Genomic DNA, 18,590 nt, shown 5'->3' with positions numbered 1-18,590 from the left:
ATTTTCAGTTTACATCACAATTTATCTTTTAACATTGAAATTCCATTTATAGACAATTACCTTTCTGTAATTCTTCAAACATGCAGACGTGTGTGTGTGCGTGCGTGTGTGTATGAAGTGTCTCTTGCAACAGTGGTTATGATAGCAACAAAAACTGAAAACAACCTAAATGTCCATTAATAGCACTGATTAATGATAAATCATTTAAAAAGAATATGAGTATCTTTATACCTATTAACTTTAAGTGAATAAAGCAAGTTGCAGAACTGTATGCATACATTTTTTTAATATAAGCTTATATAGACATAATGAAAAAAGGTCTGGAAGGACATGTCCCAAATTGTTGACAACAGTTACCCTTTGAGAAGTGCTGCAGAGGTTGTGGGTGGAAGAAGGATGCAGGGTCACCTTCACTTTTTACTTTTATGCATTTCTATGATATGCAAGTATTTTTTCAAATAAGCATGCTTCATTTTTGTAACTGAAATAATGCAAACCTGGGATAAAGAAGCTATGATAAGACAAGCTTTTTCAAACAAATAGTCAAAAGCAATAAAAATAAGGATACAACAATATAAAGGAAAAATATCCAGCACATAAATAAAAAGGGAAAGAAAAAAAAAAGAAGTAAAATCTGGCTCAATAGGGTTTTCTGAGTAGAAAACACCTTCCCCCAGTGAGGTGTTCTCAGTCTTTCTGAGCAGGAAGAGGCTACATCTGGAAAAGGATGACAAAGCCCAGCCCAGGCTACTGTGGTGGTTCTGTGGGACAAGACTTTGGCCTAAGTCCTTCTGAGACCTCATCCTGCCCTAGAACTCTCTAGTCCTGAATGATGCCTTTACGGAAATCAAAACACCAAGAATTCAGAAGCAGGCTACAGGAGCACCAAGGACTCGGGGAGCACAGGCAATCCCAAACTCTGAAGTCAATTTTGCAGGAAAACAGGAATCGGCATAGGGAATGCTGTAATCTTTTACATCAGCCTGATTTGTCATGAAGGGTATAGATGACCTCAGGGTGGGTGTCTGTGGCTCCTTCCTCCACACTAGCCTCTCAGAGCCCCTGGCAGTGCCTGCCCGTTCACACTGCACGTCCCTGGGCAAGCCCTGGGGGACCAGGCCCTCACCAGAAGTGCCGGTGTCTCCACACCACGTGAGGCCGTCAGCCAGGTAGCCCAGCAGTGTGTCCTCCAGGGTGAACATCTCCCGGTCCCCCCGCGTGTACTCGTGTGCCGTCTCTTTCGCTTTGCTCCAAAGGACAGTCTGGGGGAAAAATAAACACAACCTATCATTGAGATCAATTTAGTGGGTCAAAAAAAGAAATCCACATTTTTGTAAATGAAAGACACAGAATCGCTCTCTGTGTGTGAGAGAATCCGGGCGGGGGAGAAAGAGATTGAAGAGAAGGGGGAAGGGCAGGGGACAGGAGAGAGAGAGGACAGAGAGAAAGAGAGAGCATGTGTTCTGGGTCACAATGTAAAAGGAATTTATTATTCTGGGTTGCAGTCAGAAAAGGCTGAAAAGCCACTGATCAAAACCTTGTAACTAACACAGGATCTGTCCGCATCCAGAGGACGCATCAGGGAGTTCCAATTTTCCTAAAGTTACCTGCAAAAAATTTCTGTCTATCTCCTATTTTCTGGAAGAAATGCTTTTTGATTCTTAAAGAGCTACATAACCTTTTCCACTTTCCCCAAATCTTCCCTACCTCCACCAAAAAAAAACCCCACATAGATAGTATGTTTTTAGGATCCCTCTTAAAGGTCAGATTTCAGAATAATATTGTTCCATGAATCTATTCATTCTTTTTTTTTTTTTTTTTTTTTTTTTTTGAGACAGAGTCTCGCTTTGTTGCCCAGGCTAGAGTGAGTGCCGTGGCGTCAGCCTAGCTCACAGCAACCTCAAACTCCTGGGCTCGAGCGATCCTTCTGCCTCAGCCTCCCTGGTAGCTGGGACTACAGGCATGTGCCACTATGCCCGGCTAATTTTTTATATATATATCAGTTGGCCAATTGATTTCTTTCTATTTATAGTAGAGACGGGGTCTCGCTCTTGCTCAGGCTGGTTTTGAACTCCTGACCTTGAGCAATCCGCCCGCCTCGGCCTCCCAAGAGCTAGGATTACAGGCGTGAGCCACAGCGCCCGGCCAATGAATCTATTCATTCTTAAAGGGAGACAGTGGCGGGCCGTGGGTCAAAGCAGGGGCCCTGGAGTCTCTCTTCTTACTGGGCCCATCATCACCACTACTAACTGTTTGACCCTCTTGACCTTGGGCAACCAAAGCATCACCAAGCCTCACACGTGTAAAATGGCAATGATAATGAGTATAACAAACTCATGGGATGCTGGGGAGATTAAATAAGACAACACAAGTAAATTTCTTAGCACAGTGTCTGTCGCACAGTCACTTATTCGACAAATGTCAGCCTGGGTTATTATTTGCCAAGCATCTCCTCCACCTAGGGAATAGTCCCTGGTACACCAAAGAGAAGAGGTACCATAACACCAGCTCACTACCAATGGGATGAGAGGCTGTGATTTGTGGGTAGATTTAAGGGCTTCACAAAGACAATGTTGTGGCTTGAAACACTGAATTTTTGCCTTAAACACTGACTTTAGAAAAGATACACTCCATGATAGACCTTTTCCAATATAATCAATATATGAAAACCCAGGCCTCTCTGGCTCCAAGTCTTGCGCCATTCACATTTCAACTGTCACTTTCAACCTGTCAAACTTGGGCAATCACAGGTCACCTAAACTCACCAAGCCTCGGTTATCTCACTGGTAAAACGGGGACACTGGCACCCAACCTGCCCATTCCACAAAATGGCTGTGAAACACTAGGAGGAAAAGGATTAGGAGTCCTTTGTAAGCAGAAAAGCACTATGCACATGTCAATTGACATTACTTACTATTATATTATTATTATTATAATTATTATCAGAGGTCAAGGGAAAGTTTTGGAATTGTATAAGGTTTGGTTATTTTTGTTTGTTTGAGTTGAGTTTGGTGTTAGGTTTCTTTTGCCTGATTTTTGGCCAATTCTCCTTTCCTCTTTCCATGTCCCCATTTCTCTCTTACCTCTCTTCCCCAAATGTCCTAAATCCTGATGATATCATGGTCCCCCCCATGGCCCCACACCAAAGTCTGGATTTTTCCTCTTCTATTCAAATGTGGTCCTGTGAGATCTTCCCTCTAGCTTTTATTCTAGTTTTAAAACTACTAACTTGCCCAAATTACCTTGCCGCAAGGTATAGTCTGAGTTGTCAACTTCACCAGTGGCTGATAGTCTTCTTCTGTAATGTTACAAGGATTCTTTGAAATAGACGAGCTTTTGAATGCTTCCTGTATCTTTTGGCAGTCTACATTTCTGTGAGATGAAACATGAAAAATAAAATAAAACACGAATAATTTGATCTTTAAAATATTTGGGGGACATAAATTTCATTTAGGAAGCATCTACTGAGTGCCAGGTAGTCCATACATATCATCCCATCTAAGCTGGACAACATTTTCATGAGACGGCCACTACCCTCCCTGTTTCACAGATGAAATAGAAGCTTGGTGGGTTTGAAATGACCTTTCCTAGTTCACTCAGATGGCAAAGTAGTAGCTCCAAGATTCAGATCTGTGTCCTTCTGATGCCAGGGCAAAACAGTCTGGTCATTAATGATGACTTGCCTAAGTGTGAAACAAAACTGAGAAGAACATACAAAGGCAACTAGTTTTCTCTATCTTATATTACACACTGTAAAAAAAAAAAAAATTAAGGATTCCAGCTGCCTTCAGAAAGTCCAAATTCCTTATTGGACTCTTCTTGAATTTTCCCACCTCTTAGCAGCCACGGCCCGGGATGCTTTCTTCCCCATGTCTGCCGATTGAAATCTTATCCACACTTTGCATCCACACCCTGGAGCCAGTAGAGCCAGGGGAAGTAAGTCTGCCCTTCCCCGCGATTGGGAGGTCTCCTGACCCAATGTGTGTATGAGCTTCTCCAGCAATGAGTGATAAATGATAGTGAGGCTACCTCACTCTATTAAGAACAGAATCTATTAAGAACAGATTTAGGGCTTCTTAAGTTGTAACCCAACTAAAAAGCTTCCACAGGGAAACCTCTCTTCCTCTAAGGAAGAGCAAATCTGCTCCCTTACATTTGCCCAAATGCATCCTGCCTCAAAGGAAAGTTAGCTGGAAACAGGGCTATTTGCCTAATATGCAGAGCACTGAGGCCAGAAACTGTATCTGGTTCATCCACCCATCCCTCTAATACTAGATTCAAAATAATGTTTATAGACTGAGTGGAAGATTGAAAGTGAGCTATATAAGATTCAAAATGTAAGTATGATTAAAGAAGAAAGATACCACTTCTAGAATAAAGAAGTAAGGAACGCCAAAATTCTGCTTCTCCATAAAAGCAATGGGAACACTGGCAAGAATTATCAATACCAACTTTAGAGAACCCTGGAAATTAACTAAAGCTTAAAACAATCCAAAAAGTGTTATTCCAAAAAAATGGTTAAACCTTGGTTAGAACAGTCACCCTTGTGGCATTTTAACTTGCCTTAATTCCATCTCCCTCTCCCTGCTCTATGGAAGCCTTAAAATCCAACAGCTCCACAATGATGATAGATGTGAAAAACCATCAGCCTTCCAGCCACCAGACAGTGTGGAGTGGGTTTGGATCTTTCCAAATATGCCCCTATCCCCCAGAGAACTGTGTATTTGACTTGTCTGGAAGCTTACTGAAAAGCTCACCGCTCAGGACTTGTCTTTATTTGACATGACTCAGAGTTCACTTTATGTGAACAACCCTACCCACAAAGCATTTGTGAAAACAATCAGTGACAATTATATAACACTGCAGGTGTATGAGGTTGTTTTTCTTTTTTTTAACCTGTTGGAGCTAACAAGGGACAAAAAACTTAAAAAGAAAAACTGGAGAATCAAATATCTATAGAAAATGAAAGGAAAGTACAAGAATGATGTCTTACCAAATAAGAACATCAATTATTAGATAGAAGTTGTTTTTCTAAAAAATTAAAGAGAAATTCTGGAGTTAAGTAAAACAGCTGAAATGAAAATTTCACTGGAGGGGCTCAATAACAAATTTGAACTGCGAAAGAAAGAATTACTGAACTTGGGATCAAGTATACGGACATATGCATAATGGGAGGAGAGGAAAGAGGCAGAAAAAAAATTTTTTAGAGAAATAATGCCCCAAAACTTCTCAAATTTGATGAATATTAACCTACCATTTCAAGAAACTCAACAAACTCCAAGTAGGATAAAATGAAAGACCCACACCTAAATATACTGTAGTCAAATTATTAAAAGACAAACAGAGAATCTTGAAAGCAGCAAAAGAGAAGTGACTCATTAACTGGATGAGAAAAGTCAATAAGGAAAGGGAAGACTTGAACCACACTATAATCCATTTAGACCTAATAGACATTTAGAGCACTTGACCCAGCAACAGCAGAATAACAACACATTGTTCCCAAATGCACATGGAGCATTCCTACAATAGACCATACATAGGCCATAAAAAAAGTCTTAATAAATTCAAAGAGTTTGAAATTTAATAAAAGAAATAAAATAGGCAAATTATTATTCATAATAAAAAAGATTAAAATCATGTGTAGTATCTTTTCTGATCACAATGGAATGAAACTACAAATCAATAACAGAGGGGAAAACTAAAAATTCTCCAGTAATTGAAGATTAACACTGCACTCTTAAATAAACAATGGATTCAAGAAGAAATCACAAGGGAAATTAAAGCAAATACAATCAAACACACATGTATCAAAACTTCTGGGATATAGTAAAAACAGTGCTAAGAGAGAAATTTGTAGATATATTGAAAGAAAAAAATCTCAAGTCAATATCCTAACTCTACACCTTGAGGAATTAGAAAAACAAGAGCAAAGTTAACCCAAGGCAAGCAGAAGAAAGGAAATAATAAAGACTATGGTAGAAATAAATAAAATACAGAATAGAAAAATAATAGAGAAAATCAATACCACCCAAAGTTTGTTCTTTGAAAAGATCAACAAAATCTAAATCTAAAGATTGACACATCTTTAGCTAGACTGACAAGAAGAAAAGAAGACTTAAAGTAATAAAATCAAGAATTAAATAAGGAACATCACTGCTTTCCTTACAGGGAAAAAAATTTCTAGGGGATACTATGAACAATTATACATAAACAGATTCTATAACCTAGATAAAAATGGACAGATTCCTAGAAAGACATAAACTACTAAAACTGATTCAGGACCAAATAGAAAATCTAAATAGACCTATAACAAGAAAAGCAAGTAAAATAATAATTAAAATATTGCCATAAAAGAAAATTCAGGCCTAGCTGGCTTCACTGGTGAATTCTACTAAACATTTAAAGAATCATTAACACCAATCCTTCATAAATTCTTCCAAAATATAGAATAGGAGTGAACGCATTCCAACCCATTCCATGAGTTCAGTGTTACCCTGATACCAAAGCCAGATAAAGACATCATAAGAAAGAAAACTAAAGACCAATATCCCTTATGAATATAGACACAAAAATCCTCATAAAAATACTAGCAAGCAGAATTCAGCAACAAATAATTAGCTTGATTTAATTATTCCACATTGTATTCATAGCATCACTCTGTACCCCATAAATATATACAACTATAATTTGTCAATTTATAATTAACAAATAAAAAAATTTTAAAACATTTAATTACAAATAAAAGCAATTATATACCGTGATCAAGTGAGATTTATTCCAGGAATGCAAGGTTAGTTTAACATATGCTAATCAATCAATGTAATGCACTATATTAATAGAATAAAGGACAAAACAAACCATACAATCATTTCAATAGACACAGAAAAATCATACAACAAAATCCAATATTCTTTCATAATAATAATAATAATAAACACTGAGCAAATTATGAAAAGAAGGGAATTTCCTAAACCTGATAAATGTCATTGATTAAAAACTTGCAGCTAACATCATACTTAATGGTGAATGACTAAGATCAAGTACCATACAAGGATGTCTGCTTTCACCACTTCTTTTTCTTTTTTTTTTGAGACAAAGTCTCACTCTGTTGCCCTGGCTACAGTACCATGGTGTCAGCCTAGCTCACAGCAACCTCAAACTCCTGGGCTCAGGTGATCCTCCTGCCTCAGCCTCCTGAGTAGCTGGGACTACAGGCATGTGCCACCATGCCCGGCTAATTTTTTTTCTATATATTTTTAGTTGTCCAATTAATTTCTTTCTATTTTTAGTAGAGACAAGATCTTGCTCTTGCTCAGGCTAGTTTCAAACTCCTGACCTTGAGCACTCCTCCTGCCTTGGCCTCCCAGAGAGCTAGGATTACAGGTGTGAGCCACCACGCCCAGCCACATCACTTCTATTCTACATTGTACTACAGATCTAGCCAGGGAAATTAGGCAAGAAAGAGAAATAAAAGGCATCCAGATTAGAAAAGAAAAAGCAAACTTGGCCCTTTCACAGATGACATGATAGTATATAGAGAAAATTCTAAGAAATTCACAAAAAGGAAACTATTAGAACTAATAAACATGGTCAGCAAGGTTTCAGGATACAAGATAAACATACAAAAAACAACTGTATTTCTATATATTAGTGATGAAAAATATGAAATTGAAATTTTTTTAAATATCCCTTATAATTGCATCAAAACAATTAGTATACTTGGGAATAAATACAACCAAAGAATTTCAAGGTTAGTCTACTGAAAACTACAAAACATTGTTAAAAATGAAAGAAGATCTGAATAAATGAAAAGCATTCTATATTCATGGGTCAGAAGGCCTAATATTGTTAAGATGTCAGTATTTCCCAAACTGATTTACAGCTTCAATGCAATCTCTACAGAAACCCCAACTCCTTCTTTTGCAGAAATTGACAGTTTATCTTAAAATTACTATGGAAATGCAAAGTGACATAGAAGAGCCAAAAAAAATCTTGAAAAAGAACAAAGTTGAAAGACGTACACTTTCTGATTTCAAAACTTACTACAATGCTACAGTAATTAAGACAATTTGGTACTGGCATAATGATAGAAATATAGACCAATGGAATAGAATTAAGAGTCCAAAAATAAAGTCTTACATTTATCATCTATTGATTTTAGAGAAGAGTGCCAAGACCATTCAATGAATAAAACGTTCGTTGGTCTTTTCAACAAAAGGTGCAAGAAAAGATGGATATCCACATGCAAAAACATGTTTTTGGACCCATCCTTCACACCATGGACAAAAGTCAACTCAAAATGAATAAAAGACTTAAATGTAAGAGGTAAAATTATAAAACTCTTAGGTTCAAACATAAAAGAAAAAAATCATAATAACCTTAGCTTGGACAATGATTTCTTAAATACGACACCAAAAGCACAGCAACAAAAGAAAAATTAGATAAATTATATTTCATCAGAATTTAAAACTCATATGCTTCAAAGGATACCATCAAGAAAGTGAAAGGAAAATTCAGAAAATGGGTTAAAATATTTGCAAGCATTATTTCAGTTTCAGGACTTACATCTGGAATGAGAAAGAGTTCTTAGAACTTAATATTAATAATAAAAAGATTACCCAATTAACAAATGGGCAAGCCTTTAATACAAATTTTGGCATAAAATATATAAAAATGGCCAATACGCACTGTAAAAGTACTTAACATTATTAGTCGCTATGGAAATGGAAATCAAAACCACTACATACCACTTCACACTCACTAGGATGGCGTTATGAGTTGAATTGCATTCCCCTTAAAATTCATATGAAGTCCCATCCCTCAGAACCTTAGAATGTGACCTTATTCAGAAATAGGGCCACTGCAGATGTAATTAGTTAATATAGGGTAGGGCCCAACAATCCATATTCTAAGAATCCCTACAGGCAATTCTGGTGCAAGGTTAGGTTTGAGAATCACTGGATTATGTGTGAAAATGTGAAGAGTTCAACATCAGTTTCTTTCCAATGTCTCTGTAGAACATTTCATCCACACTTGCCTTTGAAAGCTATGCCAGGAAATCATTATTGAACTGGCTTTCTCCATACATTCATTATATATTTAAGGAAAAAAAGTTATTACATTATGTACTTCAATGTCAATCAAGCTTTATGAGGTACCATCATGAGCAGTCTAGAGAAACAGTGTTTGGCAGCTATTTCACTTTAGGAGATTGTTTTAATTCCATTAATTAATGCAGTGGCCGTCTCAGGAACTTCCTGTTCCAGGATCCAACTTCCCCATAAAACCCTTCTACCTCTTTCCTTAGCAGCATCTTCAGGACTTGCGATAGACAAAGATGAAAGAATAAGAGAATTTTCCACTACCAAAGATTTAGCAGAAAAGAGAAATGAACATGCACTGAGCTCCTACGTGTACCAGATGCTTTCATGCGTGTGCTCTTATTTAATCGCCAAAAACTCTATTGAGTCTCATACAGAACTCACAAACCTTCAGAATTATTTTTAAGCTTCTTAGGTACATAGACCCCACTTCAAGAAACCTTACCTTCAGGGTTCAAGAAACACAGGTTAAAAATTTAACAAAGCTCCTTCTTTAGAAGGAGCAGAACCATAGAACATAAAACGTTAGAGTTCAAGCAGACCTAGAACGAATTAGGGCTTCAGTAGACAGAGACGGAAGCAGATATTTCTGACTAAAGAAGCAGCAATGAAGGATTTAAGAACCATTTCTGAAAGTTCAATATTATTTTTCCTTCAAAGATTCTTCTGTCCCAAAATTGGAAGGCTTACTCGTGAGAGCTAAGGGTGCCTGCTGCTTGGGACAAGGAGACATTGCAGTAGCCATTGTCAACCCAGCAGCTGTTTCTACCTGCACCAGACCTGCTGTTGGAAGTCACCTGGTCCAGTGGTTCTCAGCTCTGGCCACCTGGAAAGCTTTGGAGAACAACAGAGGAGTCAGAACGGGGAAAGTGAAAAAGAGAATGGACTTCGGCTCAGAACATGCCCCTGCAGAAGCAGCCTGACCACTTGGCTATGAACTTCGAGGTAGGCCAGGCTCTGAGGAAATGAACAGAATGTGATGCTTTCAAAAAGCAAACAGGCAACCACATGTACTCATCAGCGAATTGGTATTAATGGATCAACACCTAAGTGGACATATAGGAAAAACATTTATTGAGTGTTGGGCAGGTGGGAGGGGGAGGAGGGGATGGGTATATACAAATACAACGAGTGAGATGTCCAACGTTTAGGGGATGGTCACGCTGGAAGGTCTGACTCGAGGGGGGAGGGGGGCATGGGCAATATACGTAACCTTAACAGTTGTACCCCCATAATATGCTGAAATAAAAAAACAAATCAAAAAGGCAGAAAGGAAGGAGCCGATGAAAGAGAGACGACCCTGGAATTTTAAAAAAAGCTCTCCCAGATGATTCTAATAATCAGTTAGGAGCGGGGACAAGTGTTCTAACTAAACTCTTCCATTCTCAAATGAGGACCAGGAAGTTCAGAGAGGGAGAGAGACTAGCCTAAGGTCTGAGCACTTAAACTCAGGCAGAACCAGAACTTGCCAGTGTCTTTTGACTCCCCCCACCCTACTCTTATCACTACCACTTCTTTGATGTATTTTCATTTGCTTACAGCTAGTTAGCCACAAACAATGACTCATCATTATAAGAATTATAACAGCCTTATTGGTTGTGGTTTAAAAAAAAAAAAAGGAATTTGGGCCAGGCGAGGTGGCTTATGCCTATAATCCTAGAACTCTGGGAGGCCAAGGCGGGCGGATTGCTCCAGGTCAGGAGTTCAAAACCAGCCTGAGCGAGACCCCGTCTCTACTAAAAATAGAAAGAAATTAATTGACCAACTAAAAAATATATATACAAAAAATTAGCCAGGCATGGTGGCGCATGCCTGTAGTCCCAGCTACTCCGGAGGCTGAGGCAGTAGGATAGCTTGAGCCCAGGAGTTTGAGGTTGCTGTGAGCTAGGCTGATGCCATGGCACTCACTCTAGCCTGGGCAACAAAGTGAGACTCTGTCTCAAAAAAAAAAAAAGAATTAGAACAACCACAACAATTAACACTAACTGTGGGCTTTTTTCACATAACCATCTTGCTAAGTGTTTTACAGTCATCTCCTTGAATCTTTATTCACACAAACCTATTATATTATTATTATTATTATCTCCATTTTACCCCAAAACTCAGAAGGCCAACTGATTTGCCTAAGACTCCATAACTGGAGTATCCCAGCCAGAATTTGCACCATGTACTGTCCAAGTCCAGACTCCGTGCCCTTAACTGCTTCATCAGATGGCCTCCCGTAAGGCTGTCCCAAACATTGCTTCCAACAACAGAAGTGAGCTCCCCTCTGATATTTTTAGAGGAAAAAAAGGTTTCCTTCAAATAGCTCTTTTTCAGAGCCACCTGACTCAGCCCCCAGAATGGAATTGAACAGTTACCAGGAGTCCCAGGCAGGGGTAAATCAACCAAGCAAACCAATCTGAAGGTAATTCATAATATCGTTTTGAACTGTTCAAGTATAATCCCTCCATTGTAAGATCTTAAAACATGAGCATCCTCAAGAATTTTCTTTCCATAAGAAAAGTTGTTTCCTGCTGGTTTCCCTGATAAGCATGGTCCCCTCACTCTTGTTATGAATAACAGTGCCCCCAGCTGGCTGTGAAAGTGGACTTCCGATCATGGAATGCCTTTAAGAAAACCCGGGCTTTCCTAATGTAAGGTTTCTTGTTCTTAAGTGTTTTTGCGAATGAAGAAGTGAGAACATGGCATCCGTTGTTTCTGTTTTCAAGAGTCTGTAATTTGAAGACATGGAATGAAAACAACACCAGCCTAAGCACAACAGAAAAAAATTTTTTTTATCCCTCCACCTATTATTTCTTACAATTTCAATTGTGGTAAAATACAAATAACAAAATCTACCATCCTTACTAACTGTTCGACACTAAGGTGCTCACATGGTAGTAATATTCACTGGGTGCCAGTCAGTTGTAGGGGAGTAAACTCAAAACTAACGGAGAAGGAGCACACTGTATGGGGGAAGGGAACGCTTCTAGCCCTGGTTTGGGCAAGACAAAGGCATACATGTAACCAAAATATTTGTAGCCTCATAATATTCTGAAATTTTCTAAAAAAAATCTACCATCTTGACCATTTCTAAGTGTACATTTCAGTGGTGTTAAGTACATTTACATTGTCTTGCAAGCAATCTGCAGAACTCTTTTCATCTTATGGTAAATAACTCCCCATCCCTCTGCCTCACAGCCCCTGCCAACCAGCATTCTACTTTCTGTCTCTACGAATTTGACTAAGTACCTCATATAAGTGGAGTCCTACAGTATTTGTCTTTTTGTGACTGGCTTAGTACAATGTCTTCAAGCTTCACCCATGGTATGGCATATGTCAGAATTTCCTTCTTTTTGAAAGCTGAATAATATTGCATTAAAATAAAATACCATATTTTGTTTGTATATTCATCAGCCAATGGATACTTGGGTTGTTCTTTCCACCCATTCTTTCATTCCATAGATACTTACCAAGCCGGGACTGTAAAGATAAACACATGTCATTTCTACCCTCTCCGGTCACTCTATCGCAGTAGAGAGCACAGGAAAAAAACAACTCATTGTAACTAGGGCACTGGTGACTTGCCACAGCACTAAAACTTAAAAACACAATAAATAGTAACTGGACATTTTCTACTACAGAGGCTAGAAACAGGATTTTTAAAAGCTTGATTAAATGTTGATCGCATCCTCATTTTGGAAATGATCTTTCTTTGTTTGCTCCCCAAGTGTATTCCAATACATTGACAACCACTGTGGGGTTTTATTCAGCCATTTTCTGGCTTTGCTTCTTTTGGTGAATTCCAGAGTGGTTAGGGTGCGTAGCCAATGGAAAGGGGTTGGTCTTTTCGGGTACCTCTGCTCAGTGGAGTTTAAAGCAGCAGCCTTTGGACAATGTATTTATACAGACTTTGGAATAGCTTGGGAAATGCTTGTTTTACGTTAAGTTTAAAAAGTAGGCCTAAACTTACAAAAAAATAGAAAAAGGATGTGTCCCCAACTGTTGATTGGGATTGCATTTGGGAAAAGGAATGTCAGGGTTGATTTTTGAGAGATGTTGCCCCAGTTCTTTGTTTCCTGGTTTGAAGGAATTACAAGCCAGGCAGGTGCTAGGGAGAGATGACAGGCACTAGGTTTTCGACACAAGCAGCTTTTATTGCAGGCCTTTCAGCATAGAATAGAAATCGAAAGTGCAGTTCCTAAGGAGAAATGGGTCTATCTCCCGGAAGACCCTGGGGTATTACACACTTCTACTTTTATGTCTACTCCTTATGATAATGCTAAATGGCGAGTAGAATATTCATTACTGTCCAGGGAAAAGGGTGGAGAGTTATTAGAACTCAGGGCACTTCCCAATTTTATCCTTATAGGGTAACTTCCAGGGGTTGCCATGACAATTGTAAACTGTCATGGCGCTGGTAGGTGTGATTTTTACTATGTTAATATATGTTAATAGGGAAAAGGTCACCTTTAGACAAGAGCTCCTAGTTTCTGTGCATGCTCCTGGCGGGGAATGTCCCTAACCACACGTTCCTGCCATTGTGGGTTAGGTTCTAAATGCTCACTGGTCTCTTCCTTTTTGCCCCCCTCCTCTTTTCCTGTGGGTAAAGCTGCTCACCCGCACCTGTCCCTAACAGGAATAAAGAGGAACTTCAGTTTTACTCTGTTTTTCTATATTGTTTGTTTACAGAAAAAAAAAAGGATTCATATTATTCAAGTAATCTAAGAAAGTGGTGCTTAAATTTTTTAAAAATTAAAAATATAATCTGATCACAACCAATTTAAAAAACTAGGGGTAAAAACCCCACACTAATCAAACCATGATTTAAGAATAGTTATTTCTGGGTAGTAGGAGTATAAGGGTTGTTTTTGACCTTCTTTTCTCTTCCTTATATTTTCGATTTTTCTATGATAAGCAAATATTACAATGCAGGACATAGCAAAACTTTTATTTTCTTCTTAAGTTGCCTGAGCAATTAGACCAAATGTGTGAGAATTTTAGGTCTTAGAAAATGACAACATCCCAGATCCAAGCCCACCTGTTATTTTTGTGTCCTCTCCCATGATGCTTGGCTACATGTGTTTTATCTCATCCTTTGTTCCATTAAAGACCACACCATGGGCCGGGCGCGGTGGCTCACGCCTATAATCCTAGCACTCTGGGAGGCCCAGGCGGGCGGATTGCTCAAGGTCAGGAGTTCGAAATCAGCCTGAGCAAAAGCAAGATGCCATCTCTACTGTAAATAGAAAGAAATTAATTGGCCAACTAATATATAGAGAGAAAATTAGCCAGACATGGTGGCGCATGCCTGTAGTCCCAGCTACTTGGGAGGCTGAGGCAGCAGGATTGCTCGAGCCCAGGAGTTTGAGGTTGCTGTGAGCTAGGCTGATGCCACGGCACTCACTCTAGCCTGGGCAACAAAGCAAGACTCTGTCTCAAAAAAAAAAAAAAGGGAAATTATTAAAAAAAAAAAAAAAAGACCACACCATGTACCCAGGTAAGAATTAGTGTCGGTGCCTCAGGCCCACGTCCCGAGGTCTAATGCTGTGAAATATGGGGTGGAAGGCCACGACCTCTTCCAGTGGAGCTTTCTCTCCAAAGACTTCCTTGCATCCTTAAGAAAGATTGGACTTGTCAAGTCACACATGAATGACAGATTGTACCCCAAATCAACCTTGACAAATAGTGACAAGGAGACAGGCAATGGAGAGGCTCAGACAAAGTGAAGAAAGGATGGCACATCCTGCAAACCCTCCTCCCCCAGCCGGGTCCTGCCCTTCCTCCTGCATGGGACACAAGCTTTCTGGCCCGGAATAATGGATACGCTCACTAAATCAGGTTTTGTGGGATTCCTCACGCAGCCAGAAGGATTTAGGTGATCAAGCATCTCCATTTTATTCCACAGGGAGCTCCACAGCTCACATGATTCTCCGGGGAGTCATGCCTCACATATTCTGAACTTATTTTCTAGATATAACCCCTTTAATCAAGGGCATCGTACAGAGGACATTCTAGGAATGCGTCTCTCCCTTCTAGCATATCTTGTCAGTCTAACCAGTGGACTAGGAGATTAGACTAGCTCACCTGCCTTCCTCTCTTTCAACTTGAGTAAAGCGATCACAGGCCAGCTCCTTCCTCCCTGGGACCTCAAGTGCACGGGTTTGTGTGGGTGGTGACGTTGGTAATGAAAAAGAAGCACAGCCGCTGACACTCACCCACAGCTAGGTCTTGGTGTTCTTCAACTGAATTTAAACAGCGCCACAGGACACCAACATCAGACAAAGCCACTTGTCTTATCACCTCGATGTTGTCTTATCACCTCGATAAACCATAATGCGAACGCAGACAAAAACAATGTCCAAATCACAAACAAATGACTAAATATCATTTTATCAGAGCTGATAGGAGTGACTGCTACTTCTTTGCCAGTTACGGCTTCAGCCTTCTCATTCTTCCAGCCTGATAGATAAAATCATATTAAGACATCCTGTCGTAGCCTTCCCCCCATTCCCCCTGCTTCCTGGCAGCATCCAGGCAAAGCCAGCCTCCTGAACCTTCCCCCAGCTCTCCTAAAACAAGCCCAAATCCTCAGGAAGACCTGTCTAACATCCTCAGGTGAAACCTCTCCCCCCTCCCCCCTGTGCACCTGTCCTGACTGTTGTCTCTTTTGCAGAGAGCAGTAACACACCTGGTTCAATTGCAGCATGCTTCCTTGGTCCTGGTTAGGGGCATAGACACTAATGAACAACCTTGAACAGGATATTAAAGAATAGAATGCTTATGACAACCAAGATGCCATGATCAGGTTTATGCTTGGCAGAAGCTCCATGATCAGCTTCTACACAAGACTTTTGACCTGTTAATAATAAATTTTTCACGGAGGGCTGGAGAAGCCTTAGTCAGATAACAGTTTTCTGCTTCCCTTCTGGAGTGGTGACCTGGAGGCTCAGGGCAGTGTAAGGTGGGCACAAAGGTCAGGATTTGAGGTCAACAGCGTGCCCTCCCTCCCCTTTCCTCCCGTTCTGCTCCTGCCAACAGACTCCAGACCCCTCGTTTGCCCCATGAGTCATTTCGCTGGTCACCTCTCCTCCTCTCTCCCTCTGAGCAGGTTGACTCCAGGTGCCCAGAGGCAGGAGGTGAATTAGGGGGAGGAAGGGAAAGCTGTGATCACAACAGAGTGCCCACATGCCAGACACTGCGTGAGTACCTAACTCACATTTTTTAATTTTTGAGACAGAGTCTCACTCTGTTGCCTGGGCTAGAGTGCGGTGGCGTCAGCCTAGCTCACAGCAACCTCAAACTCCTGGGCTCAAGCAATCCTACTGCCTCAGCCTCCCGAGTAGCTGGGACTACAGGCATGCGCCACCATGCCTGGCTAATTTTTTCTATATATTTTTAGTTGGCCAATTAATTTCTTTCTATCTTTAGTAGAGACGGGGTCTCAATCTTGCTCAGACCGATTTTGAACTCCTGACCTTGACCGATCCTCCCACCTCAGTCTCCCAGAGTGCTAGGATTACAGGCGTGAGCCACCTCGCCCAGCCACCCTAACTTACATTTAATCTCACACTGGTCCCTGGGCCTGGTGTTATCTTTATCCCTGTTTTAGAGGTGAAGAGACTGAAGCTCAGAGCAGCTTAGTATCTTGCCTGAGGTCAAATAGCCAGTGGCAGAGCTGCTTTACATGATCAACTTTGTTCTTTTTGCTAAACAATGCTGCCTCCCACAGGAAATTTAAAATCATGCACCTACCTGCAGAACAGAGTTGGTTCTAACAGAAATGAGAGTCTGAGACCCCAAGAGGAGTTTCCCTACATCTCATGAGAGGTTCAACCCAGAACAAAGCTGTTGCCAGATGCTGGGACAAAGTGAGTGGGGTGAGAGGAGATGGGGCAGGAAGAGGAGATGGGCAGGAAGAGGTGAAAAAGCAGATATATTTGGTGGTTAAATCCAGTTTTTCTGTTGTCAGCCCACTTTAGGCGTCATAGCTCTGTGCTGTCACCTCTCTCCAAACCCACAAATTACAACTATATTTCAAAGTCCCTGTCAATTAAGCAGCATGACCTTTATAAATGTGTCACTCCCAAAGGAAAGCTCTCACACCCTAAATCCTCTTCCCTGAAAGCACTTAGATCTTGAGGGGTAATTACACTCATCTTATGAATTTTACAGCTGTCAAGTCCTGCACAGCAGGCTGTCAGGGTTCAAAGAAAACAAGCAGGTTAACCCACCTTTTGATTCTTAACTTGGAGGCTACTGCTGCCCGTATTTAAGGTAAAGGCTGCCATCTTGTGGAAGAAGTGAGTGATTGGCGAGATCTATTGAGGCAATTAGCAATTTCAAAGTAGGGTCTTAAAATCTGAAAACTTTTGAGACTGAAGGAAAGCTTAGAAATCATCAATTCATTAATCCAGCAAATAGTTGTTGAGCATATGGTATGTGCAAAGAATATTTATGAGCACATAGGACCAACCAGTGAACAAAACAAAGGTCCCTAACCTTGTAGGAGTGTACATTCTACCATACCAAGACTGACAATAATGAATATGTAAGTTATAGAGCATGCTAGAAATGTATAAGTTCTACAGAAAAAAAGGGGAAATAGAGTATAATTAGTGTCAGGAGTGATGGAGGAGGAGGTGGACTCAAATAGGGTGGACAGGCTGGGCGTGGTGGCTCACACCTGTAATCCTAGCACTCTGGGAAGCCAAGGCGAGCAGATTGCTCAAGGTCAGGAGTTCGAAACTAGCCTGAGCAGCAAGAGGGAGACTCTGTCTCTACTAAAAAGATAGAAAGAAATTAATTGGCCAACTAAAAATATATACAAAAAATTAACCGGGCATGGTGGCACATGCCTGTAGTCCCAGCTACTGGGACTGAGCTATTGGGAGGCTGAGGCAGAAGGATTGCTTGAGCCCGGGAATTTGAGGTTGCTGTGAGCTAGGCTGATGCCATGGCACTCTAGCCCAGATGACAGAGTGAGACTTTGTCTCAAAAAAACAAAACAAAACAAAACAGGGTGGACAGTAGATGACATTTGAGCAAAGAATTGAAGGAAGTGAGCGACTTGGCCCTACAAAGATCCAAAACACCAGCATTCTGGGCAGAAGGAACAAGCAGCACAAAGGCCCTGATGTCTTATATGTTCAAGAAACAGCAAGGCAGTCAGTGGAGCAGAGGAGCAAGGAGTCAATGGAAATAAGATCAGAAAGGAAAAGGGGTCACACTAAGTAGGTCATAAGCCATTATTATGATTTGGCTTCTATTTGGGGTGACAAGAGGACCTATAGAGGATTTTGAGCACAAGAAGTATATAATATTATTTAAATTTCAAAGGATGTCCCTGGCTGCTTTGTTAAGTATAGTCTGAAAGACGAAAAAGGCACAGGTAGGTAGATCAGTGCATCTGGGCAAGTGCAGACGGTGATTTGGACCAGAAGAAGCAACAGATTCTGAATTCATTGTGAACCTCCTCATGGGTTGGATGTGCGTGTTAGAGAAAAT

General features: G+C 40.4%; 1 protein-coding gene across 1 annotated transcript in view; it reads right to left on the bottom strand.

Annotated features, from left to right (window-relative positions):
- Nucleotides 1–18,590, bottom strand: part of CD38 (CD38 molecule) — a 42,695-nt gene that overhangs the window by 11,649 nt on the left and 12,456 nt on the right. Inside the window, exons 2-3 of the mRNA XM_012737552.3 lie at nucleotides 3,243–3,372; nucleotides 1,127–1,262 (exon numbers count right to left, since the gene is read on the bottom strand). Coding sequence (XP_012593006.2) covers nucleotides 1,127–1,262; nucleotides 3,243–3,372 — 266 coding nt within the window. The remainder of the gene's footprint in view (nucleotides 1–1,126; nucleotides 1,263–3,242; nucleotides 3,373–18,590) is intronic.

Source organism: Microcebus murinus, chromosome 3 (genome assembly GCF_040939455.1).
Source record: "Microcebus murinus isolate Inina chromosome 3, M.murinus_Inina_mat1.0, whole genome shotgun sequence".
Classification (NCBI taxonomy): domain Eukaryota; kingdom Metazoa; phylum Chordata; class Mammalia; order Primates; family Cheirogaleidae; genus Microcebus; species Microcebus murinus.
Note: the sequence above shows the minus strand (reverse complement) of the source record. Positions and strands in the feature narration are given on the sequence as shown.